General features: G+C 38.4%; 1 protein-coding gene across 1 annotated transcript; it reads left to right on the top strand.

The window, feature by feature from the left end:
* Window positions 1–1,878: 1,878 nt before the first annotated feature.
* vapal (VAMP (vesicle-associated membrane protein)-associated protein A, like) lies at window positions 1,879–21,838 on the top strand. Its single transcript, XM_053486862.1, has 6 exons — window positions 1,879–2,037; window positions 16,058–16,210; window positions 17,989–18,092; window positions 18,958–19,038; window positions 20,215–20,397; window positions 20,673–21,838. Exons 1-6 carry the CDS (start codon window positions 1,980–1,982, stop codon window positions 20,832–20,834), a joined length of 741 nt encoding a protein of 246 aa, XP_053342837.1. The 5' UTR covers window positions 1,879–1,979; the 3' UTR covers window positions 20,835–21,838.
* The last annotated feature ends 5,724 nt before the right edge of the window (window positions 21,839–27,562 follow it).

Genomic DNA, 27,562 nt, shown 5'->3' with positions numbered 1-27,562 from the left:
CTTTATGAAAGCCACACCCATTGCCCACAAAATACATATTATATATACAGTGTGTATATATATATATACATATATATATATATATATATATATATATATATATTCGCACGCACACATACTAACATAATTTCTGCATTCTTACAGTGCGAGACAGACTCTGAATCTTTAACAAGGAACCTCTCTAATTACACTTGCTTTTGCTTTACGCACACACACACGCGGTCACAATGTAATAATAAACAGTCACTGTAATCACGTGACAAAGCGTACGAGTAGTATTCGTATATCAAGACCTCGCTTGTTTATTAAGTTAAAATTCATGGAAATTTTGGCTCATCTTGCAAATCGCTCGCACACCAAGTCACTCGCAATCCAAGGTATATATATATACACTCTTCTTAAAAGGCTTTCCACAAGGTTCAGGAGTGGGGTTTGAAGGATTTTGACACACTGTACATTTGTGAATCGCAGTCTCCGCTCTAATTTTTCGCAAAGGTCTTCTGTCGGGTTTAGATCAGGAATCTGTGTAAGCCAGTCAAGTTCTTACACATCAAACTCACTCATCTATGTCTTTATGGACCTTGCTTTGTTGCACTGGTGCGCCCTCATGTTGGAACAAAAAGGGGCCATCCCCAAACTGCTCCCACAAAGTTGAGAGGATGAAATTGTCAAAAATGTCTTGGTATGCGGAAGCATTAAGAGTTCCTTTCACTGTAACTAAGGGGCCAATCCCAACTCCTGAAACGCAACCCCATATCATAATCCCCATTACCAAACTTTACACTTGGCACAATGCAGTCAAACTAGTATCGTTCTCCTGGCAACCGCCAAACCTAGATTCGTCCATTGGATTGCCAGACAGAGAAAAATGATTCATCACTCCAGAGAACACATTTTCACTGTTCAAGAGTCGAGTGGCAGTGTGTTTTACATCACTGCATCTGGTGCTTTGCATTGCACTTGTTGATGTAAGGCATGGATGCAGCTGCTCGACCATGGAATCCCATTTGATGAAGCTCTCTACACACTGTTCTTACGCTAATCTGAAGGCTACATGAGGTTTGGATTCCTGTAGCTATTGACTCTGCAGAAAGTTTGTGACCTCTGTGCATAATGCGTCTCTACATCCGCTGACCCCACTCCATGATTTACGTGGCCTAAGACTTTTTGGCTGAGTTGCTGTCGTTCACTTTCACTTCGTTATGATACCACGGACAGTTGACTATGAATATTTAGAGAGTGACCCATTCTTTCACAAATTCTTGTAGAAGCAGTCTGCATGCCCAAGTGCTTGATTTTATATACCTGTAACCATGGAAGTGATTGGAACACCTGAATTCAATGATTTGAATGGATGAGTGAATACATATATATATACACACAGTGCCTTGCAAAAGTATTCACATCCCTTGCTTATGTTACAACCACTAACATAAATGTATTTTATTGGGATTTTACGTCATATTCCAACACAAAGTGGCACATAACTGTGGAAGTGGAAGGAAGATGATAAATAGTTTTTTTTAAATTGTTCACAAATATAGATCTGAAAAGTGTGGTGTGCATTTGTTTTCAGCCCCCTTTAGTCTGATACTCCTAACTAAAATCTATTAAAACCAATTGCCTTCAGTAGTCACTTGTGTGTGTTGGTTTGTAGTAAAATGGTTTAGTTTCTGACATTTACAAGACAATGAGCCTGGTGGCCATGTATTTATCTCACAATGAGGAAAATGACTAGATTGGATTAAAAAGAGATACAACAGATAAATTAAGTTTGTTTAAATACAGAGCCGGATGATTGCCTTCAGTGGTGCTGTGAGCGTGTTCTGGCGTGTAGGATCTGCGTGCGCGCTCCCGACTGCGTGCGTGCGTGCGTGTGTGTGTGTGTGTGTCAGTGCTGAGGGCTTGGATTTCTCCGCGCTCGCGCTCGGTGGCTCTCTGGAAACGGCGATCCGGCGCTGCGTATCCCCCCGGCAAACATGTCTAAGCTGGAGCAGATCCTCATCCTCGATCCTCCGACTGATCTCAAATTCAAAGGTAAGATAAATGCGCTTCCGACCCGTAACTGACATCCGACCGGGGGGACGTTTTAAAAAAGAAAAAAAGTAAAACCACGGATTTTACACTCCCACCCGTCGCCATGTTTGAGGCAGGGGAACTCGGGCAACTGCGGATCCCCGGGCTCGAGTGACGTCGCTATGCGGCCCAGCACTCACCTTACTCCGGCTAGCTTCACCGGATAACTCGCCTTATACATTACATACACGACACCGTACAGCAACCACGATATTCGTGTTTTGCTTTGGTTGTCGGCTGACCTTGAATTGAATTCATTTGTCATTTAACGTTATTTTCTAAACACACACTGGTCGTTTCAGTGCCCGGCTTCTTTTTTGGCACCGAGTTGATTTCGCTAGCGTTAGCATGAGCTAACCAGTGTGGATAGGGTTACGGCGAAGGGACGACGTGGATGTTGCTAGCTAACTAGCAGGTGCTGATGTAGGCTAATTCGCTAGCGTAACTTGGTCAAGTTAAAATACAAACAGTTACACACGTCACAAACACACACGAAATCCTTAACTAAGTTCCTTAACTATAAAACGCGCGTTTGTGGTTGTGTGTTTAATTCATTAGTTTTGCTTCTTTGGGTTTGAATTGAAGCCTGTCAGACAGCGAGGAAGCTCAATAAATATTTGATGGTCTGCCAGACAAGGTGCATTTTATGACGACAATGTTCCGGTTCAACTTTTCAATTAAATTGGATTTTTTTTTTTCGGTTAAAGTAAGCCATCTACCAACTCATTTTTTAAATTACAGGTTAACAGCGATTAATTTGATTAAATATAGCTGGAGTCTCGCCCTAATGAAGTATCTAAAGAGGGCGGGGTGCTTTAGCCAAATGGGACTTTGGCTTGATCGGAGCAGGGTGTGTGTGTGCACAGATGAATACTGCATCATCATCATCATCATCATCATTTACGACTTCTCATTTATCCTATATTCAGCAGCATGGAAAGTGGCTTTAAATTATTCAGGATCCGCCGTCTGGGGAAAACACGCGCAAGCACGGGATCTATAAACCTGTAATTTAACATGGCAGAAATGATCAAGCTTAAAAGTAATCCAGTATCATCAGTGTCCATTACTATGACGCAGACACACACATCTGGTAAGGTTAATATGCCAGATTGAATGTTTAACTAAAACAGAAAAGTGCAAGTTAAACATCCAGCCAGAGAAATCTCATTATTATAATATTTCCCACGTGACATTCTCTTTAACCAATCACAATATGGGATGTCACGTGATCAACGCAATACTTAAAAGTATTAATGGAAATTCCAATACAATGAGACGTTTCTAAAGGTAAGAGAGTTTCCCAATTTGTGTTTAATAGATTTTGTTTAATAAATAACAGACAACAGTCTGGACCCATACTCGTACCGAGTGACGGTTCTATATCTGGACCCTGACGCTTTTATGATAAATGAGTATAATTATATATACCAGAGCCAATCAACATGTATAGACAGAGTGTGTGGAAAAAAAAAAAACATAATTGAAAAGTGCCAGGCAGCATGGCTTTTTTTTTTTTTTTTTTTTTTTTATACAAAAGGAAAGTAGTCTATGAAAACAATCTTCTAAAAATCTGAAAGATGAATGGACAGATCAATATATGTTTATTCTTCCTCTGGGAAGTTTAAAACCAGTTTCTCAAATTCTGAAAGTTTGGCGATAATAAAAAGCAGTAATGTGACTATGAGATAAAACACAGGTTTTTGGAGCAAACGTATCCTCAGCAGTCCAAGGTGAAGGCGTGTAAAATACCTGAACTGAGGGCACAGTATGACAGAGCAACATTCATTTACAGCCCAGCAGTGTACAAATGCAGATTTGTTAACAAAGATTGTTGTTTGTATTCCATACAAATACAGGTAAATGTACAAGGCTGTCAAAGTTTAAACTGCCCACATGTTTAATGTATTTACTAAAAATTGATATATTATTTAAATACTACAGAATTTTAAATTGCTTATTTTTATAGACTTGCAATGACTGCACATATAGAGATCTAAATCGTAACACAAAAATGAAATAGGACCTCGGCTCGAAGAAAATTTTATTGACCACACCTTCTTAAATTACCCCTGGTTTAGATCTATTAATTAGTCATATGAATGATCGAAGCATCATTAATGATTCACGTTGATATCTGTGCTTTTACTCTACCTGGAGTATGTCAGATAGCTGAAATCCAGTATTTAGGTGCATCTGATTTGAGTATGAACCATTTGCATTTGATTTCAATTCCAGGTAAAAAAAAAAAAAAAAAAAGTTTTTTTTATTTTTGTACACATACGTTGAGGTGGACGCGGTTTAACTGCAGTATCTTGTCTTGAACTGTGGTTCGAGCAGCAGCAAACCTGGCTTACACCAGGGACAAATCTATCTGGGCTATCTGGGACAAAGGTTTTAGAAACGTAAGACTTTGAGGTTTATGTAAGGCATAATTCACAATGAAATTTCCATGCTGTTGGATAGCTGACTAAGAAATGTTAGTGTACACGAGCTTGTATTGTTTATTATAACAACCAAGGTGGATATGTATTTGAATATTTGGAATTCCAGCCTGAAGTTTATTGCTAGTGTGATCACTTTGTGTAAAAACCTAAGCTAAAAGACAACCTGGAATTGTCTTGTTGTAATTATTAAGACTCTGAGTTACTGATCGAAAGGTTGGGAGTTTAAGCCCCAGCATCGCCAAGTTGTCACCGTTGAGTCTTTGAGCAAGGCTCCTGGTTGACCCTGCATTCAGATTTTTAACTTGTACATGTAAAAACAATAATTTTACTCTGCTGTAAGGTACATGTGATAAATAATTTCATTTTAATTCTCCATCACACAGATATAATAAAGTATATAGTGCATGTTTATAATGCTTAAGTACTTGGACTAGAAATTCAGACATTTATGGCACTCTGTGTCTCTGTCCTCTTCTCTACCCAGCATCATGCGCCAATTAGAAATTTAATGATGCTCAACAGGATGCTTCCCATGCCAGCTCACTTGTATGCTTTGGAGACTAATCTAACCCTGTAGAGAGGTCAATTTCCTGTGAATTAGCGTAAGATGCTTTTGTGGATGTCTGACCCTTGTGTCCATAGTGTAAAATCTTACAAATTGTAAGTTCTCTCAAAATTAGTATTCAGTTTTCCATGTTTTGAATTTCTGATGGAAAGGAAAGAATGAATCACTTCAATGGCCAATACCTCCCCATGACATCGGAACAGCACCAATACAATATTTAAACGTTTTAATCTCTCTGGTCATACATTAACTAACCCTACCTGGCCTGAACTGAACAGTTTTTTTTCTCCACTACTAGTCATATGATCTGGCAGTAAACCTTCCCTGCAGGTGCCGGTCGACTCGAGTGTTCCCTGTATCACCCAGCACGGAGATCTCCCACAGTCTGTCGGTCCAGGAGGAACCTCTCCATTTAGCTCCTGTTTACACGATTCTCTCAGCACCGAACTGCTGTTCGTCTGTTGGAAAGGCTTAGCTGTCATATCTTCTGAGCTAAAAACAGCAGCACAGAGGCAGGACTGCTCCAGTTGACCGAGATATCTCTTTCTCTCTCATCTAGTCTGTTCTCTTTTTCTTTCTCTTTCCATATTTACCTGCTTCTCCATCTCAGTTCTTCCTTGTGTGCGTCTAATTTTTCTGTTTTGTGTCTCTCATTCTTGGTCAGTATCCCAATCCATCCTATATAAACCTTCTCTATCTGGCTTTTTCAGTCTCTTTCTGTTCTTTTTCTGTCTATTGTTCCTTCTAGTCTTTTCTTTCTTCTTCTTTCTCCACCTCTTTTCTTATCAGTCCCCGTCCACCTCTATCTCTTTGTGTCTGTTTTTTCTCTCTTATTCTCATGTGCTGTCTGCCTGTCAGTCTGTCTTACTCACTTTCTTTCTCTCTCTCTCTCTCTCTCTCTCTCTCTCTCTCTCTCTCACTCCCCCTCAGTATCCCTCTCCCCCTCAGTGTTATTTATAGAGACAGGGAGGCCTGGGAGACTGGTACAGAGTAAAAGTGGAGGAGATGGCGATGCGACTGTAAAGAAAGAGGACACAGCCTTCATAGTACTGAGTAGCATAATGACAAGATTAGCATATTAACATGTAATACACCAATTAGATATTAATATCGGGAAGTGCAAATGGTTCCTGATCCAAGATCGGATGCAAAAGGGTGTCTTATTTCCTCATGAAGAGTGCAACATGAGTAACACGCATGTATCTTAGCGGCCTCGGTCACTGAGTAGCACTGAGCATGGAGGCTTCTCGAGGATTACATTAACTAATGGAAGCTGAATTCAATCATGAACCCATTTAGCAAACGGACAGGTTTTAACCCCCTGTTTTTCTTCAGCTCCTGATTCGAAACTGGAAGGGAAGAGCGAGTCTCATGATCGAGGAGTAGTTTAACAAGCCAGAATAATGAGGGCTACTATATTATAGTATATTTTATAATAATGCATTCATAAGTGACCTCTTGTGGAAAGAGTGGCTGTGTGTTGAAGTGCCGTTACAGTCGCTGTATCACCTTATTTTAGATAACCTTTATCAAGAAACGTAGCTGTAATCTACAGCAATGTCAGAGTGAAGTGTTTCCTGTAGTGTGTCAATGAACAGGCTTGTTTTTGTGTGTGTGGATAATAGAGGACTTTCTGGATGCGATGTTTTGGAGGAAATTGTGCAATTCTGTTTGCAGTAGAGTTGCAAGAGTGAGACTATGAAGATGGTCAAATCTTAGAGATCAGTAGGGCATCCTAAAGTAGTTTCGCACTTCACTGAATCGTCTGCTCTATCTGTTATGTGCATGTTATTATCTGCTACAAATCCAGCCATTAGAAAAACTATTGTAAATGAAGCAGATGATGGTCTGCGTCACAGATTTTAAAAAATTATAAAATAAAATTAGCTTCATAAGCTCGAAACACTTTAGAGAAATGGACGCTGCCTTGAAAAAAAAAAAGTTGCCATTTGCATTTTATAAAGCAAATACCTAAGACCATTTAATTGGGTAATTAACTCAATGATTAAAGTGTTTCAGCTTGCAAGAATTCTTTTGATTTACACAAATGTCTTAAACAACCCTGTTAGAAAATGTATTCTGTATTTGTGGAAAAAACTTTACCAGAATGGTCAAATTTTTGGCTTGCATTAAGCAAAGAAAACAACTAAAGTGAGATGAAAGTACCAGAATTACGTTTATTATTAAGTCTAATATGTTATTAGTTGTTACACACTTTTTTTGTGGAAGGAATGTGGTCATGAAAACAAACAAAAAAAAAAAACACAGAAGACCAAGATCGGAGGTCACTTAAACTCTTGGAGAAATAAAATGAAGAATGGTAGTAGAAATCATAGCTATATTTATTAGTGAAAGTAAGAGCATTTCCTTACACACACACGCACACACACAATGTGATAAGAACTAGGGACTAAAGAGCTGTGTGGCCATAAGAAAACCAGCTTCAGTTAGCTAGGGAGCAAAAAGATTGGATTTTGTAGCAATGGGAAAGAAAGTGTGGTCTGATTGACCCAATCCAGAGTGATAGGTGCATCGCTTCATGCACTTCTTTTACACTGTTGCACCAATCATGCATCTGGGGTTGCTTGAGTTGGGCAAGTCTAGCCACAGCAACGTCTTATGACAATAAAATGAAGTCAGCTGACGACCTGAACATACTAAATGACCAGGTTCTCACATCTATGGAGTTTTTCTTTCCTGGTGGAACAGGTTTATTCCAGGGCTCAAATTATGAGTGGTTCTGGGAGCATGAGGAATCATTTTTTACACCATTAAAAGTCTTTGGAACGTGCTGGAGAGGACTTCATGGAGTGGTTCAACTTTCCCTTCATCAATACCAGATCTATGCCAAAAAGTAACGCAGCTCTGGACGGAAATAAATGTTATGAGGTTGCATGAGGCAGATGAAAAAATGCCATTGTGAATGCACTCTCCAAAATAAATAATAAGGGCAGTCCAACAACTTTTCCCCTTCTTTCTCAGGCAGTGTAGATTAGTATTAAAATGTGTCATGGTTGCTTGCACTGGTCCTCAGGTGTGGCCTTTGATACAAGACAGCAGAATGTACACTAGGACGATTTGTATAGTTCTAATGGCAAATACTTGGTCTCTTCTAATCAAGGGACAGTTTTAAAACTGATTTAATACTTTGTTGTATTTTTGTTTTTTTACTATTATAAAATAATTGCTCAAAACCAGCCCTGTATGCAGTATAATGCTATTACTCAGTTACAACACACTGGATACAATCTGAGCTTCAATAACAAACATTATATTAATATTAACTGCTAATATTTAGGTGAATAACATAGGGTAGATGTTAGGGATGAATATAAATTTTCTGTATCATTGTTGTACAACATGCTATGTAAATCACAATATTTAGGTTTGTTCACAAATCAGAAGGTAAAATAATTTGAAAGTAAATGTAGACAATTGCTTATTATTACTAATGAAAAATATTTTTTGGTAAAATGTAATTAAAATTTTATTTGAATACATTATTATTATTATTATTATTATTATTATTATTATTGTTGTTGTTTAAAAAATATATTATTTTAATAATTTATTAATTTCATTTTTTTAATATATATTTTTTACACATTATGGTCATGCACTTAATTTTCAAATACCTGATGTGGATTTCAAATTACTCCTACCTCTCACTAGTACTAGAACTTTCACAGGTTGTGTTATGTAACAGGAAGCAGACATGCACACACTCGTCAAGGATACAAGGCTAGTCTGGATTTATTACCAAGCTGTCTTTTGCTGTTCAGAGAAAAACTGCTACAAATCATTATCTTCTATAAAAAAAAAAAAACAGTTATCTCCAACCCAGAGTTTCTGTAGACTTTGGAAGAAGGCAAATACAAATGTGCCTCTATTTTTTTTTTTTTTCTTTCTTTCTTTTTTTTTTTGAGCCTCTTCACTATGTTGATTGTAACTCATCAAACGACCACACGTTGCCGTTCTAATTAATTTATTCATGTTAATGAACACATTGCTGTCTGTTATTTCTTAAAAAAAAAAAAAAAGGTCCTTGTTACCCAGTTATTTTTGTTGTGTAGGAGGAGATCTTTCATCCTTCGCTGAGTTCGATGGAATGCTTTTAATCACTGTGCCATGACCCGAGAGAGTATGAGCTGGTCAGCGCTGTACACAGTTGAAGAATTCCCCTGTAATGATGCTTGGTGTTTGCATGAGTATCTAAAAAGCCGGTGGCTTGTCTCCGTTCTGTTTTTCTAGCTCATGTGCTTGTTAACGTCTGGGTAGTGCAGGATGTCTTCGGGACTGAGTGATAAAAACATAAACGTTACCTTTACCTTTAGTTAACGTATTAGCTCAGTTGTTGTGTCTTCCAGGGTGATTAGACTGTTTTTTTTTTAATGTCTTTGTCAGTTTAATTGCATGATTGTTGATCTGTTCTTTACTTGTGGGTGAAGTTTAGCTTGAACATCAACCTTTTAGCTGTTACAGATGTTCGTGGTGAGTGAAAAGTCCATAATGGGTGGGCTTGCGGTTTCTCCTTGGGTGGGATTGCCAGACCAAGACCTGGCACTAATATAATTTCAACAGTTTTTTCTCTTTTTTTTCTTTTTCTTTGCTTGGACAGGGTATCAGCTTTCAGGGTGCGGGAATTGTCCACAGTATTTAGCTTTTGGCGTGATCTGTTTGAGCAGGTGAGAACTCGACCGCAATTAGGTGTGATCCAAAGCAAGTTGAGCAGAAGCGCCAGAGTAAGTTGTCCAAAGGAACTTGGATCGGTTTAATTGTAGTAACGGAGCAAGTCGACCCCGAATTGAGCCAACTGCACCAAACATGTATCGTATTTTGGAACAAGGCACAAACTAGGATGATGGAGAGAACTTTATGGTTGTTTTATTTTATTTCTTAGATAAAAGAAGCTCATGATGTAATTAGTAATAGTGCGTGCCATTGGTATGAGAACAGAGCCTGGAGCTAAGTACATGAACCGTGGTGTGTATGTATTTGAGCAAACGCCAAATCAAGTTGAACTTTGTGCGTATACAGAGTTAGCCAAATAAAGGTAAACACACTTCGGGAAAAGAAAAACTTGTGTAAATATTTTAATACTAAATTTATTGTTTAAGTTATATATATATATATATATATATATATATATATATATATATATATATATTCATATTTTCATTATATTTATATAATATACATCATACTATTTCTCATTTTCTGAAGTGGTGAACATTTTTTTGGCTGTGTGTGTTTGTTTTTAGTTATATACATATTTAGTTGGTTTTAGGGGAAACCATCCTCCTTCACATAGAAACCTCAGAAACCGCGCAAATATAAATGAAATGGAAATTGTGGGTCAATATATTACCATATATGGGGGGCTAAAAAATATCCTGAATCTCCTGTTATATGATCAACCTTTAAAAGCAGTTCCTGGCAGGGAACTCTGTAAGTTATAGTACTGTATGCTACTAAACAAGAAAGGAATTAACGATCAGATTACTGACACTGATACTAATATGGTCACATTGCAGGTTCCTAGATCTAAATGGATGGACATTTACCCTCATGAACACCACCATGTGTCTGAATAACTGGACAGTGTCAGTGATGGCTGGTAGAAAAAATAGAGAGTAAGAATGTTTAGTGTTGGACAGGAACAGTATAATCAATTTAGGAATGTAAATGATTTTATAAATGGTATTTTTAAATACGATTTCTTCGTAATTCACATATTTAATAACTTGTACACCACAAGAGGGCGCACCTGCAGATCAGGCTTGATGCAAAAGTCATGATTCATGTACCTTGGTTTGCAACTTGCATTTTCAGTCCAAAAAATATAAAAACTACTAATAACTACTTAATAGAGGATTAAAATTTTTAAAGATTTTCCTGAACGTGTTAAGAATCCACACGAAAGCATGTGTGATTAATTTAATTGTGCAGATGAATCAATCGTTTGTTGTCAATCGTGAATTCAATAAGTGAATCGATGGTTCTTTTTCCGATTAAAATAAATTCACACTTTAATTTATTCATACTTAGGTTAAATTGGTGCAATCACGCCACCTACTGGACTGGAGACCAGAGTGCTGCGCAGGAGTCTGGCAGAAAGAATTATCGCTTTTTACGAGACATGATAAGAAATAAGCACAAGTTAAACAGGATTTCGGTGCAAATTAGATACTTTTACTAGCTTTATAAACTTCATTTAAAGAGTGCAAGATAAATTTAATTAAATCGGAAATCACAATATCCAAAAATCAACAGCTCTCTAGTTTATTACGTTAAGAAGGCTGGTTTTCATTCATATTAAAATTGTAATTCACGTTTACATTATTTATGTATGTTTTTAACTCTCTTTTAAAAAATATGTTAAAATTAATATAAATTAACTGAGTGAATCAGGCAGCTGTATTCACGAGACTGTATTCACTCAGATTACAAACGCACACCAAACTGAATGTAGCTGTAAGAAAATGTGATGTCATCAAATGAGAGCAGATGGGTCTTAGAAATGGAAAGGAATGTTGACGAGACAAGTTGGTTCCTTTTATCGCTGATGTTACAGCAGAGAAAAATGCTTCCTTCATCAGACTGCGTTTTATTCTTTGAATTTCAGGTAATAAGACGCAAACGCAGCTTCTTGTTTTACAAAGCGCAAAGCCCTCCATTTGAAAGTCAATAAACTTGACCGTATCAAACACACTGCACAAGGCGTTGCGTAAGCCGGTCCTTTGAAAAGCGATTGTATAAGAAAATCTTGTAAATCTGTTGTAGGTAGACACAGAGCTGGTCTTATTTAAATACTACATAGAATTCTCACAAATCCTCACAAAAGTGAGATCCATTTGCCTATGTTTGATTCATCTTGCAGGCACGGTTAAAGATCTTATTCTTAAAGCATGCAAATTGGTACCCGTCTGTCTTCTGTAGAGAAAGTTTGTCGATGTTTTTTATTACTTCCACTTTCAATTGTATTGTTTATGCCTCAGTCGGATGTCGTCTAGAGCAAAAAAACCAAAGCGCATTCTGGACTCACTCTCATTGCTCTTGGAATGTCAACAGTGAAACACCCTCTCCTTCACCACGCCCAGCTGTAAAGCAAACACTTGCTGGAAAACAATGGGACTGGTTTAGCAGTAACTAAACAGCAGATAAGTGACTCATGTAAGGTCTAAAAGTCTGACTATCATTAACTATTTTTATCAGGAAAAAAAAAGAAACACAGTAACCCTATTTATACTCATGAGTTCATTCTGCCGGCACAAACCAGTGTAAGTTGTTAAGCATTTCTGATCTGCGTTGTAAGCCTAGCCCACTCAAAGGGCTATGATGACGATGTCAATAATTATTATAAATCACATGATGTGACCTTTACACTTAACCCAGTTGAACGCTTACGGGAGATTTTGCAACATAGTAGACAGCTCCACCCACCCACCACCGTCAAAACGTAGTCACACCATATGACCAAAGGTTTGTAGACACAGGACAATCATACCCCTATATGGATCGTGCCTTTAAAACTGTTGCCACTGTTCTATAGGATAGCTTTTTGTAGGCTGGAAAGATACAGTTTATCTTTACTGGAGCTGAGGGATCTGAACCTGTTCAAGCATCACAATGCCCCTGTGCACAAACACAATTGAGATGAATTGAAGCACCGGATGTGCCTACTTGCTTGGCCATCAGTGCTTAGCTTCACAAATGCTGTTGTGTTTGAATGAGGAAATCTCAACAGCCACGCTTTACACCCTAGTGGAACACCTTCCAAAGGGGGGGGATTGAATCTGGAACAGTCTGTTCAAATAGCATGGATGCGAGTGTGAATGTGTCTTCAAACATTTGGCCATATACTGTATATTGATATTTTTAGTAACGATATTCTATAATGAAATTGTGGATTATTACCACATGAAAGAACTCTGTCTTCAAAAGAGGAATAATGACTCAACCTGGCATGCTGACTCATTTACTACAGTCCTTTATGAGTCGTCTTCTCTTCTGGTTAAGCCCCAAAATGTCAGCACTGCAGAACTATCCTAACCATAAAACACATAGTTTTGGACTGCCCAAGTTTTAACACAATACAATAGAATAAGAAAACAATAGAAAACATATTCTGCAAGAGAAAAACAGAAAAAACTCTTACAATTTCTGTCTAAAGTACACGTAAAGAACCAAACGTAAAACCTTGTTCTTCTGACCAAGACCATGCTATTATGTTATCTATAATTATTATATCCTTTTAACTTTCTCACTACTCTCTTAATCACTTACATTTTTATAACATAATAAATCAACTTAATATTTGATATGAATCTTGCCATAAAATAGCCTGAGAATTTGATATGGCAATAAATCCAAATACAAACAAACAAATCTCTTCTGGTTCTTTACCTTTTTTGAGGATTTGATTTAAGATGAAGTAAAATAAGGTTTTGGTAGTAGATTGATCTGCCCTATTCTACATGCATGAGCTCACACACACTGCTGTGGTTGGCTAGTGTCACTGTGATTGACTAAGAGCGGAGTGTAATCCATCGTACCAGTTCCACTCTCTTGCTTTTCAATCTTCGGGCCACTGAAGACGGTACCATCCTTGGGATTCAAACTTGTGATCTCTCAGTATTTTGGCGCTTCTGCTTGGCTATTGGGCTAGGCAATAAATACACCACCCTTGTGTACGTTATCATATTTTTATATGACCTCATAGGCTCACACTTGATCAGTTGATTAGTAACAGAATATTGCTTTTTTTAAGGGTTGGGCTGGTTTTCTCGGAAATCTCCTGCACTTTCACTCAAACTTTGACCACCGAACCACCATGGCAAGACTATTAATTGGGGCATAAAATTGGCACTTTATTTAATTTTTCCTGTTATGTGATATACTTTAGTTCCACGTTGTATATCTATACGATCTAGCCGGTAACTTTAGTGATGGGAAGTTTGGATCATTTGAACAAATTATTAAAAAAATTAAAAATAATAAAATGTTACATTTTCAATAAACACACATCTACGTACACAAATTCTGGCTTTAGTTCCAGTAAATAAATATTACAATGCAGCTAAGGTCGTATTACAATACACAAAATGAGCAGCTCAGCTCTCATATCTTCTGGTCCGAATTGTTCATTCTTTTGTCACGTGACTCGCATAGACGCTATAAGAGTCATGTAACAAAAGAATGAACGATTCGGATCAGAAGACTAGAGAGGTAACTACACATTTCTGTTTCCTGTACAAATCAGTCTGAGAGACTACCCGTTCTTTTGAGTCACATTAAAGACTCATTTAAAAAGAACAAATCATTGATGAACGACTCATCACTAGTTACCATGTAGGCTAATAAGGCATGACTAGCGTAGTGCTTGTTTTGATTGTCTTGATAGTGAAACTCCCAAATTTCCACCTATAAGCCACAGCATCAACTTGGAGAAATTGTGTTCTCCTAGAATTTAAATTAAGAACTTTTCAACTGATCATTTGTCAATCCATGATCCGTCTTCCAGATTACGTTTAACCATGCACCAAACAGCTCACGAAAGGTTACAAAAGCAACTGTATTTTTTGAAAAAGTGCCACCTGTGCTCAAGGATACTGCAAAACCTTTACTGCTGTAGCACTGAGAACATCCTCACGAACTGCATCTCGGTGTGGTTGGCCACAAAGCCTTTCAGGTGGTGGTGAAAACCACCCAAAGAATCCTTGGTACTTATTTACCCACCATGAAAGACGTTTACAAGAAACGTGGCCTGCATAGGGCATGCGGCATTATTTAAGATTCCTCCCGCCACAATCATGGACTATTCACCCTTCTCCCGTCGGCAGAGGCTACAGGTGCACTACTGTACACTTAATCTTTATTTTATATATACTGTATCATACAGACATTCAAGAAAAAGAGTAAGCGTACATGCTAGGAATAAGCTGACCATGAGGTTCCTCAGGTGGTGTGAGTAGCAGCAGCTTGAGCCTGGGATAGACACTCATGCTGTGACCAGTACATCTGTTCGAGTCCTCAAAATCTCTAGCCACCGAGTAGGCATAAAATTAAGATTTCACACTCGTGAAGTAATTATGCGAGTAACGCTCAGTCACAAGCTGATATAGCACAGGGGACTCAAGCAGAAAGTGCAGCATTCTTCCCAGAAAGACTCGCCCGTGTTTACACGACCGTCCCGCATAAAGGCAAGCCTTTTAAGGACATGTTAAAACAGGCTGGATTTTGTGAACTGTCCTTCTTTTAGTGATGATTTTTACTGGTGCAGTCAGTTGCAGAATATGTAATTATGTATTTAGTCGAAAACAATATAGCCGGTATGATCAGTGTTCATTTTGAAAGTACAAAACGTATCTTTAGTCTGCTCGGACTCTCTAAAAACGCACAAGGGTTTCGATTGTACAGTCTCATACATGGAATACATGTGCATACATGAGGTGAAGGAAACTTTCATAAAGAGTTACTTGGAGAAAGAAATGAATAGATAAGTGTAAAGGACGTAAAAAATGCAGGTAAAGATAGAAAGAAACTGCCTGTATTTTTCGACGACTGTAGATTTTTAAACATGAACCAGATCCCCTCTTACGCCCTTTTTAAAAAAATTGTCCACTTACAAGCCATTTTTCTTAAATCCTCCAGCTCTTGAAAAAGGGAAAGAGTTTAGAGAGGGGTTTTTTTCTTTCTTTTTCCTTCTCTCGGTTATGAAAAAGTGGATAATAAGAAAACTTTGTGTTTTATTAATGAAGTATGTGTTTGTTCTCAGTTCAAACACAATGTGTATCTCATTTCTTTATAGTGCATGAATGGCTTTAGACAAAAGTGGTAATGTGAAGCGTAAAACAAAACCACGAACATAAATCACTGTCACGACTGTATGGCGACAACCCAACCTTTTTGTAACTGAGGAATTTTATCTAGCTGGACCCTGCCAAATGTTCTCCTATCTCCTCCTCAGGTCCGTTCACAGATGTCGTCACGGCTAACCTGAAACTAACGAACCCGTCAGACAAGAAAGTATGTTTCAAAGTGAAGACCACAGCGCCACGCCGGTACTGCGTACGGCCCAACAGCGGCACCATCGACCCCGGCGCCTCCATCAACATCTCAGGTCAGCTTCACATGCAGCCCAGTGTCATCTGTTTGTCATATCACTTTTAGTTAATAGGTTATAATCAAACGTTATTCAATGACTTCTACAAGATGTGATGTTTTTATTTATTTATTTTTTTCAAATCTCTGAGTTTTTTTTTAAGGATTTACTTAAAAGGAAATGTGAATTATTAATATTTTAACAGCTGTTATTTGAATATTTAAAAGGCTGATGTAGTCCAGTAACACAGGAGACTAAAAATACTCGCAGCAACAAAACTTATTCATCAACTATAACACACATATGTGAGAAATTTATACATACCTTAGTGCAGAACATTTTTATAAACAATAAGGTCAATGCTCGGCTTTCCAAATTAATCAACAGCAGATTTAAAAAAAAGAGTTTTTATAACTTTTTTAGTCTGTGTTTTGTGTAACATTCACGATTGAAGTTTTATCACGCATTGGGCAATGAGAATCCAATTAGTTTGAAATTAATTCCAGGGACATGGGTATTTACATTCCTTATAAATAAGGAAGCCCATGAATTTGAACCCTAATCCATCGGCTTTAAATCTTGTGATTAGTATGAAATACTGCAGTTATCTGCTATTATTTTTTTTTTTGTATATTATGAATTACGCTGTTAAAGTTATAGCCCTTTCGTTGAGGGGTCGCCACAGCGGACCATCTGATTCGCACAACAACAGATTTTTACGCTGGAACCCCTCTCTGATACAACCCTCCCATTTTATCCGGGCTTTAGACCGGTACTGCATCCATTGGCTGGGGTTTGGGCATTTGGTGGGATTAGAACCCGGCTTTCCACATGGCAGTCGAGAGACCAACCACTGAGGCACTGATGCCGCTCGCCCTGTCATCCGGAAATCGCTTGTTCGATTCGATGTAGCCTCCTGCAGCTGAGGGCCTAGAGAGAGAGCTGATTGGCTGAACTCTCTTAGAGGGGAGGGATTCGGGAGGTACTTGGCGGTCTCACATCAATCATGGCTTTAAAGCCAATCATGGACTGTGAGCTCACGCAAGTGGAAGGAGCGGATAGCGCTGTCCTCCGGGTGTGTTACGCCGCCCTCAACGGTGCATAAACATAGCAGTTCAAAAAGATGCGGTTGGCTGGTGTCACGTTGTTGACTGGTGGGAATTGAATCAGACTAAATTTGGAAAAAAAAAAAAAAAGGGAAACAGTGTTCTGAACGCGATTACATGTCACACGCCATGACTTTTTCGCCAATGCCGATTTTGTGTAGGGAGCGTGTATAAGTTTAGAGAAGGAGATTTAGTGTGTGGATATTTAGTGTGTATCCACACACAGTGGCTGAGCGCCAATGCTGGATGATTTAGCGCACGTCACGTTTACGAGGTGCTCTTTCACCATTCAGTCGCCATTTTCTTGTTTTCAGCTCTCAGTGAGCTCTGCCTTTTATGGATATTTTTTTGGGTGTCCCTGAATTTAAATCTGTCGTTAAAACAGGGATTTATGAACATGAGCATGTGAAGATGAAACTTTTTGTAGTTGTGTTTGGAGTGTGAAAACATTTACACACTTATGGAATTTAATTCTTTGTGAGATTTATATATTTCAATTTTTAAAGCTGGCTGCTTTGCGAATTTATGAGCTTGGATATCGGAATGTGACCTCTCTTCCAGAATATTCTTCAATAATATGCTAAAATTTTTAGCATTTACTTAAACCTGGTGAGATTGAGATTTGTTTCTTAAAGATGGGATACTGTGTCAACTGTTTAGCCTACAAATGTTTCTGTTCTGTTATTACAGTCATGCTCCAGCCCTTCGACTACGATCCCAATGAGAAAAGTAAACACAAATTCATGGTGCAGACCATCTTTGCACCGGCCGCCGTCACAGACACAGAGACCATGGTAAGTGCAAAACGGAGGGTTCTATCGCATTTTTCCTTTTTGAGCCAGTAGATGGCAACAAAGACTTGTTGTTTTTCCTGTAGTCATGTATATTTTTTATCAATAATATCATGGAATCTCAAGTTCAGGATTGATTAAAAGATTAATGTACTCTATGATAATCACAAAACTACAATGATAGACATTTTGGCCTGATCTAAATGAGTGATCAGTTGGAACGAGAGGGTGGTGCAAACCATGCATAATCAGTTAAGAATTGCAGAAACGCAGAAATTATGCGTACTCTGGCTGTAGTAAATTTGTGGAAAAAGACCCAAAGTTTTTCAACATAATCGCCTTGCTTTTTAATACACTTTCTCTAATTGGGTTGAGAAAATCTTGTTTAAAAAAAATTGGGAGAGTTTTAAGAGTGGGCAGATCTGTTACTTTTAAAATCAAATTGACTAAAATACAAATTTATAACATATAAATAACGTTGGTTTATTTGCATTTCTGTCAAGTTTGTGGGTTAAAGGTTTCCCATCTCAGGCAGAGTGTGTTTATTGAAGAATTACTGAGGGGTAAATTGTCCTGACATTTTATGCTGAGCCAAAGTTCCACTTTAGGATGCACGCCAGGTCTAAGCATCTGAACCACACTACAGGAATAGTCAGTGGTTTAACTGGTTTATTAGAATTCGGGGGACACACTTTCAACTAGGTGTGCTGGGATGTGTGCTTATGCACAAGCCTGTGTGTAAACATGTGGTGTCTCTGATGTGTTACTGTTTGACTGTAAGTAGAATGTGTGTATGTGTGTGGGATGAGGTTCCAGCTGCTGGCTTGTCAAGGCTGATAAGTTTCATGTCTGTGTTTCAACCCTGCAGTGGAAAGACGCGAAACCCGACGAGCTCATGGATTCCAAACTGAGATGTGTGTTCGAGCTGCCTTCTGAAAACGATAAAATGGTGAGTATATGAATAATGGAGAGTTGGATACAGATGGATGAACAGGAAGGAAAATGAAATAAAAGTAAGGAAAGCAAACCAGAGAAAGGAAAAAGGACAGAAAGAAAATGCAGACATTCAAAAAAAAAGGGAAAAATAAAAATGGCAGAGTAAAAAGACCAAAAAAGAAAGAATGGAAAAACAAGGTATGGGAATAGAAATAAAAAAAAAAAAAAAAAAAAAACGATAGGTGGCACGGCGGCTTAGTGGTTAGCATTGTCGCCTTGCACCTCCAGGGTCCGGGTTTGATTGAAGATGAAACATGGGTGTAGGAAAGAAGTAAGTGTAAGCAAATGAGAAGAAAAGGTAATGCAAAAGACACTGGAAATAATGACAAGAAATAAGGAGGGAAAAGTATGAAGCATTGGTAAGAACGAGTGAAGCAGGGAAAATGGTGGTAGAATGGTATGGAGTAAAGAAAATAAAAAAGCAGGGTGGAAATCAAGGAAGGAGTAAGTGTGAAAGTAAGGAATGATATGGAAGGGGTAGAGAAAGATAAAGAAATAATTATAATGTGGAGCAAAGAAGGAAGAAACGGTGACCTTTATTTTGAACTGATTGGCCAGCAACATAACAGAGTTACTTCTCAGTGTTTGTTATTTCAAAAAACATTTCCTATTGACAAAATAACAGGAGCGGTCACATGCGTGCGCGACAGCCAGTCAGGCAACAGCAGGGCCAGGGATGGCACGTGAATACAGGCTAGGTCAAAGTTCATACTTTTTTTATTAGTTACTCAAGATGACATGGTGTATAAGATTATTAGTAGTCAAAGAAAAAAAAATCACAATTCAAAAAACATTCTTAGTTTAGTTTACAGAGCATGTTTTCAGCAATATGATGTCATCATGAACATCATCCCTGGTAACAGACCATGTCCAGCCACAAACTGGGACTTTTATATCGTCAGTGCCACTCCCATGTTCTAAGCGAAAGTTTTTCCTCCCTGGCACTGTGATGATGTGGGTTTGGAACTCCTGATGAGGTTGTGTTTTGGCTTGGTTTGGTGAATGTACTGAATATGTTTGCAATGTTGGAGTTTATTGCAAATTTATTTCATCAAATGTATCCAATGTAGTCACTTTTACTTAATACCATTATACACATCTAACGTTGTGCTTTTAATAATGATTGCAGAACGACGTTGATGTGACAAACAAGGCTGCCCCCGTCTTGGCCTCCTCCAAGGTGGAAGGATCGACTGCACCCAAACCCGCAAGCGCCGCCCTGGATGACACGGAGATGAAGAAGGTTCTGGATGAGTGCAAGCGACTGCAGATGGAAATGAGCAAGCTGCAGGAGGAGAACCGGCAGCTTAAGGTAACATCAGGGGACCACAACTGTAAAGGATTGGAGTTTTGTTAAATTATATGGACTAACAGTGTGACAGTATTATTTGGAATTTATTTTCCATCACTTCATGACTACTGTAACGCACAACAGTATGAAATCTGAGTGGTTTATGCATAATGGTTTTGGGTATGTTAGCATAATTTTAGTGATAAGATAAATCTCTAGGCCTTTACCTGACGGTTTTAAGTAAAGGAAAAATAACACATTGTTGGTGATATCTTTCATTTACGTTTCTTTCTCAGGAGGATGGATTGAGACTGAGGAAAGTTCAGCGACTCGAGCACACGTCCTCCAACTCCAGCTCTCTGATTGGCCGTGATGTGGCCACCACCTCCCTCCCATCACTCCTGGTCGTCATAGCAGCCATCTTCATCGGATTCTTCCTCGGCAAGTTCATCCTGTAGATGGACAAGTGGAGGGGAGTCTGATGTGTCTGCCTGCCTATCAACCGGTTCCAGAGAGAGGGAGAGAGGGAAAGAGAGGGAGAGCGCACACGGCCTGGATGAAAGGGGAATGTCTTTCTGTTGACTTTGCCATATCATTGGTAGCTGGGCCAGCGGCAGAAACACACATCTGTGCGGCATCATAATGTCCTCAGCCTCACATATGGTTAATCCAATACGAGAGAGAGAGGGAGAGAGAGAGATGGAGGGAGAGAAAGAGGGAACAAAAGCAGAAATAAGGTTCTTTCCCCTCTCTGTCTCTTTTTATTCCCACACTGTTCTTTTCTTTGTGCAATGGACAAACGATAACTCAGCAAACATGCTAAAAATACAGTAGTGGTTTAAGAAAAAGAAAAAAAATATATCATAAAACCATCTCACAAAGAAAAGAGACAGGACACATCTCAGAGACCCAAATGATTAAGGTGTTGATATAAATCTTTTTGTTCCCCACATCACCACTACAGCCACCACCACCACCACCACGCTCCTCACTCTCTCTTTGTTGTTTTATTCAAACTTCAATGGAATGTTAGGTGTCTTGTAAATGTGATTTTAATCCTTTTTAATAAAAGGAAAAACCAACCTCCATCAAAACGAAAAAAAAAAAAAAAAAAAAAGACCTCATGACCCTTTTCACCCCCAGGCCGCCTCAGAAAGACGGCAGATATTTCTACCTTCCGCTGCCTCTCCATTTCCGCAGGATCATCAACAGTTGGGCTGGGAACAAAGATGCCTCCTTTTGTACATTTTGTCTTTTTTTCCTGTCCCTAACGATACCAATGCAGACTTTTATTACTGTTATATCATATTATTAATATTATTAATGTACTTTATTTTCCCTCAGTACAAAGCATTTATCCGTACTTGAGGCAAACGTTGACTGAAGTTAAAGTCTACACCTCTCCTGTTCTGTTCAATGTTATTCAACATTAAAGAAAAATAAAAGTGGGGATATAATTAAATTTTTATGTTTTTCGCACTTTGTCTTCTGTCTTATCCATCAATGTCCTCCTTTTCTACAGATACTTGCCAGGTAAGGTACCGGAGTTTTTCTCCTGCTGGTGCTATTTATTCCTCGACTTTGGCGTTGCTTGAGGGTGCTCAGACTTTTGGGGGTTTCCCATTAATATGCTGGTTGACAGAGTTTAATTTCTGTTGCACAACCCATGACACACATGCAAGCACACACTTGCACAAGCTGCTGTCTAGACATTGTAATAAGATAATCTGGGGTTAAAAATTGAATCATGGTTACTAGTATCTAGACAGACTACATACACATTTGCTATTTCCACAGATTAGAGAGTGAAAGAAACACATTATATACAACCCATTTAAATGTTTAATTAAAACATTACAAAAGAAGTCCTCCATTTATATTTATTTTTGAGTAAAAGTCCTTAGCTTCAGATTTACTTAGTAATTAATTTTGTGTGTTTCCACATTTTATGTCACAGCCTTATTTTAAAATGAATAAAAAAATTCAGAATTCTTCACACAACACCCCATAATGACAACATGAAAAAGGTTTGAAATTTTTGCTAATTTGTTTAAAAAAAATGTATAGAAAAAGCATTTCTCTATTTAGACACCTGTCCTTATATAGACAGGTGTGTGCCTTTCCAAATCATGCCCAATCAACTGAATTTACCACAGGTGGACTCCCATTAAGCAGCAGAAACATCTCGAGGATGATCAGGGGAAACAGGATGATCAGGGGAAACAGGATGCACCTGAGCTCAATTTTGAGCTTCATGGCAAAGGCTGTAAATACTTATGTACATGTGCTTTTTCAATTGGTTTATTTTTAATAAATTTGCAAAAATCTCAAGTCAACTTTTTCATGTCATTATGGGGTGTTGTGTGTAGAATTCTGAGAGGAAAAAAAAGAATTTAACCCATTTTAGAATAAGGCTGTGACATGACATAAAATGTGGAAAAAGTGATTCGCTGTGAATACTTTCTGGATGCACTGTATATACAGTAAAATTATGCTTTATAACCTCTGTTTTAAACAGTGTACAAACATTTTACTCTGCTTCCTTTTTTTAGGCAGATTATTTAGAATTATACATTACATATACATAAATTCATACAGAGGGGTAAAATTTATATTCTCGCTTAATCCAGTTCTGGATCAAACTGTGATCAAGACCATTAGATTTTGGTGCACCACAGAGGTTGTGTTAACGGGAAAAAAAGTACAAAAAAAGTTACTTTTTTTTGTATTTGTAGTGATGTATTTATTTGACCAATAATTAAGTAAATAAAAATGCAAAAAGGAAAGCAAACACATGGATGTTTTAGCTTCAAATGATATGGCAAAGTGAACGAAATACATTCTCCTTTCATGAAGGCTATAATATATAATACATGTATTAGCTAAATACTAATGATTCTTCCTACAACAATAGTAAAACAGAAACAACCTGTGTGAACTAGAAAACACTAGTAAAAATCAGTGCACTAAAATTACCCACTATTACTGACTGACATAAAGATCAAGATCCTTTCCATTTGTTACCTAATGAAATATTTCTAATCTTTTCTGAAAAGAAAAGGTTTTCCTTAAATAATGCAGTCTAGTACTCCATGAAAACCCTGATGGCAGGGGCCACCTGCCAATTATCTTTTTGTCACTTCATATAGAAGGTTCTCTCTCTCTTTCTGTACTTTCATTGGTTTCACCTTGATGACGAAGTAGGCAATTTACTTCTTAGGCATTTTAACATTTTATGGCAGGAGTGTGGTCATGTGATGGTTTTCTCTTGAGTGTGTTCAGCTCAATTTCTGGACAAAGATTTTGTATTTGACTCTCTGTATCCATCCATAACACCCACTGAAAGATCATTTTTCTTTAAAGCATGAATTTGCTTTGATCAGGTCCTCTGCTTTTTGACTTAGTTGCACACTTGAATTGAAAGTATACTCACAAATGACCACAAATGATCTTACAAGTATGTCTGGGAGTAGTGCAATAAGATCTTTGGTGCTGAAAAAGTCCCAGACCTACAGTACTGAAACGTTCATTGTCTGAAGAAAATTTTGAGAGCCAACCATTTAACTTCTGGAAGTTTTCTGTCATCAGTACGCGAGAGAGGCGAAGTGTCATTGGAGGATGCCAGTGGAGAGCAGACCTGAGACCTGAAAAGAACCTTTAGTAATGCTTGAAAAACATCTGTTAAGATAGTGTAGGAGATTGCTGAATGTCTTCATCCATGATGTCACTGGTAGAAAATGAGGAGAAAGTCATTACCAAAATCAGCATCCTTAAAAATGTAAAAAAATGCTTAGAATAGTATCATGAACAAATGAAAAAAAGTCAAGTTGGAGAATATGAGTGTTCACAATGGAATGTACGGAAAATGTACATGTTTTAGGGTTTTCCACAAAACGTGTACTGTAAGGTGTTAAAGGGACCATACAGCTCTGAAGGCTCTAGACTTTTTATAGTTTGCATTTTCTCAAGGATATACTGTAGCTTCTGAGATGTTCACCTGACCAAGTGCTTAAGAATTTGTGATAGAAAATTGTAACTGTGTATAATAAGGAAATGAGTTTAGTTTTAGGATTGACTTTGAGAATGTGAGTATGTGTGTGTTCATACAAGATGAAAAGGGTTTTAAAGAGTATCTGCCTGGGACATGAAAGGGAGTCATCACAAAGAATGCCTCAACCATATTAAACGCACCTGTAAAAAAGTGACTGTCAGGGAGACCAGTTTTCTTTTAGCACAGTAACATCTACAATAGACAGTTTTGTGGCCTGCAAGGTACATTTCACAATATTGGGGTTATGCGTATTATATAGAAACATCAGCTGATGTTTTCTAAAAAGTGACAGAAAAATATTTTGAAGACACAGTTACAGATAATAGGCGGCATGGTGGTGTAGTGGTTAGCACTGTCGCCTTGCACCTTCAGGGTCCAGGTTCGATTCCTGGCCAGGCTCGATTGCCGTCTGTGTGTGCATGTTTGCATGTTCTCCCCGTGCTTGGTGGGTTTCTTTCCATAGTCCAAAGATATGCAGCTTAGGGTAACTGGTGTTCCCAAATTGTCCGTAGTGTATGAGTGTGTGTCTGTGTGTGTGCCCTGCGATGGATTGGCACCCTGTCCAAGGCTCCAGGTTCCTGTGACCCTGAATACAGGATAAAACGATATAGAAGATGAGTGAGTTGCAGATAATGTTGTCTTTCCCGAAGGTAAATCTGGAGAAGCCTGTATCCGTGTTCGGAGATCTTACATTTTTAGTTTACAAATCTCTGTAAACATGACTCACAACAAGCTCAACAATGTCTTTAAGGACTAGAAGTAGTTCCCATGCTGGTTCACTCTCTAAAATGTTCGATTAAATTACTGTATAACAGACAAGAATTGCAGTGTCTAGTTTTTATGAGCGTTTTCTTCCCGCCGATACTTTTCCATTCTACTGAATTCAGAGATACTTTAGAAACAACAAGGGCAATTTAACGACCACTATTTCCTCAAAGAGATCAAATGGTAAACTGACAAAATCCTAAAATATTTCAGATTTTCTGTAAGTGCATACTACCGCCACAGACATGAGTCAAAGCAGTATTTTGCTGCACAGTAATTTCATTTCATGCTGTTTTTCAGATCTGGGTTGGAAAGTCCCTGTTCTTACTTGCTTCAGCTGAAACTAACTTCTCATCCAGACAAAACCTATACACACAAGAACTGAAGGAGCTTTCAACAAATCCTCCAACAGAATGGGCCCTTAAGATGAAATTAGGACTTTTACTTTATGGACATGCATTTAATAAAGTGGTGGTAATATGTCCCCAGATTTACTTTTTAAAGGGCGGAGAACAGGCTTAAAAGGCGGCATGGTTGCTTAGTGGTTAGCACTGTTGCCTTGGACCTCAAGGGTCTGTGTGCATGGAGTTTGCATGTTCTTTGCAGTTACTCGGGTTTTCTCCCATAGTCTAAAAACATGTAGATTAGGCTAATTGGCATTCCCCAAGTGCCCGTTATGTGTGAATGGGCGTGTAAGTGTTTGTATGCGTGTGCCCTACGATTGGCACCCCGTCTGACACCCCGTCCAGGGTCTACCCCGCCTCATGCCCTCATCTCCACCACAGTTGGAAAAATGTGAATGAACTTAATGGTCACCAATGGCCTCCACGGTCCCCAGCTGGACTACAGAGGTTCCTAGATTGATGGATGGAAATAGGCTTAAAACACAGCAGTGGTTTAACAGCATAGGATGTTCTCTATGCTGGTATGGATTGGAATGTTGAGAGCCTTGTATATGAAAATGTGATCATTTTTAATACAAGTAAAAGTAACCGCCATCAAAACAAAAAAGACCTTGTGGCTCGCAGTTTCCTCAGAAAGACGGCAGATATATCTACCTTTTGTTGCCTCTCCATTTCCATTTGATAGAATAGCATACGGTAAAAATTTTAAATGTGGCTACTAGTAACTTGACAAACCATGTGCACGTTTATTTTTACCACAGATGTAAAAGATTTTTACCAGGGAAGATGAAGCAAACTATCTAAACAAAAGTTATTTTTTAGAACAAAGCATCAAAAGCATTGCTAGCAGCAGCAACTCACACTCAACACCTGAAGCTAACAAAACAACAAACAGACAGGTAGGCATGCTAGCAGGCTAGCTAGCTCGATTGTTTGTGTGTCTGGAGTTTGCATGTTCTCCCCATGACCCAACAGTCCAAAGACATGCAGAATAAGCTAATAAGCATTTTCAAGTTGTCTGTAGTGTGTGCTTAAGGCGGCACAGTGGTGTAGTGGTTGTACCGCCAGGGTCAGGGCTCAATTCCCACCTCGGGTCTGTGTGCATGGAATCAAACCTGTGTTTGGTGGGTTTCCTCGCACAGTCCAAAGACCTGCAGGGTAGGCTCATGGCATTCCCAAATTGCCTGTAGTGAGTGTGTGTATGTGTGTGCCCTGTGATGGATTGGCACCTCATCCAGGGTGCACCCCGCCTCATGCCTTAGGTCTCCTGGGATAAGCTCCAGGCCCCCCGTGACCCTATATACAGTATGACGTGGTATAGATGATACGTGCGTGTGCGTGTGTGTGTGTGTGCCTTGTGACGGATTGGCACCCTTCTCTGTACTCTCACGTCCCATAGAATAGGCTACAGCCCTCCGGTAACCCTGTACGTACAGAATAATTATACACACTTCTCTAGGCACCACTACATCAATGGGGCAGACTATTTTTGCACTGGCTACCATCATTGTATGCATTGTATTTTTCCTTTTAAACCACTAGAGGGCAGAAAAGACTTTTATATGTATTTTTATCAGTATGGTCATGTGTATTTTTATCAATATCCCAGAGTCCTAAGTATATGATAAGTTTTGTAAAAGATAAATGTACTCTACGACAACTAAAGTGAGCAAAATCTTGGTCAATTCTTTATCACTGAGCGATGGGGGATTTAAAATATGGTTTAATTTAACATTTATGTTAAAATGAACATTGTAAAAAAACTCAAAAGAGTATCATTATGGCAGCAAGTCTATTTTTAGCAGACAGCTACTTTATTTCAATGTGGATATTAATTGTCTTTCGGATCCGTGGTGTCCTTGCCACCGAGCTTTGTTGGTCATTAAAAATTCCAGAAAACAAAAGCATAAATCACACCAACCACCCCTTTTACTGTTTTGTCAGTTAGACTAAATGTAGCTCAGGA

Source organism: Clarias gariepinus, chromosome 25 (genome assembly GCF_024256425.1).
Source record: "Clarias gariepinus isolate MV-2021 ecotype Netherlands chromosome 25, CGAR_prim_01v2, whole genome shotgun sequence".
In the NCBI taxonomy this organism is placed as follows: Eukaryota; Metazoa; Chordata; class Actinopteri; order Siluriformes; family Clariidae; genus Clarias; species Clarias gariepinus.
The sequence above is the reverse complement of the archived record's forward strand: the minus strand, read 5'-3'. Positions and strand labels throughout refer to the sequence as shown.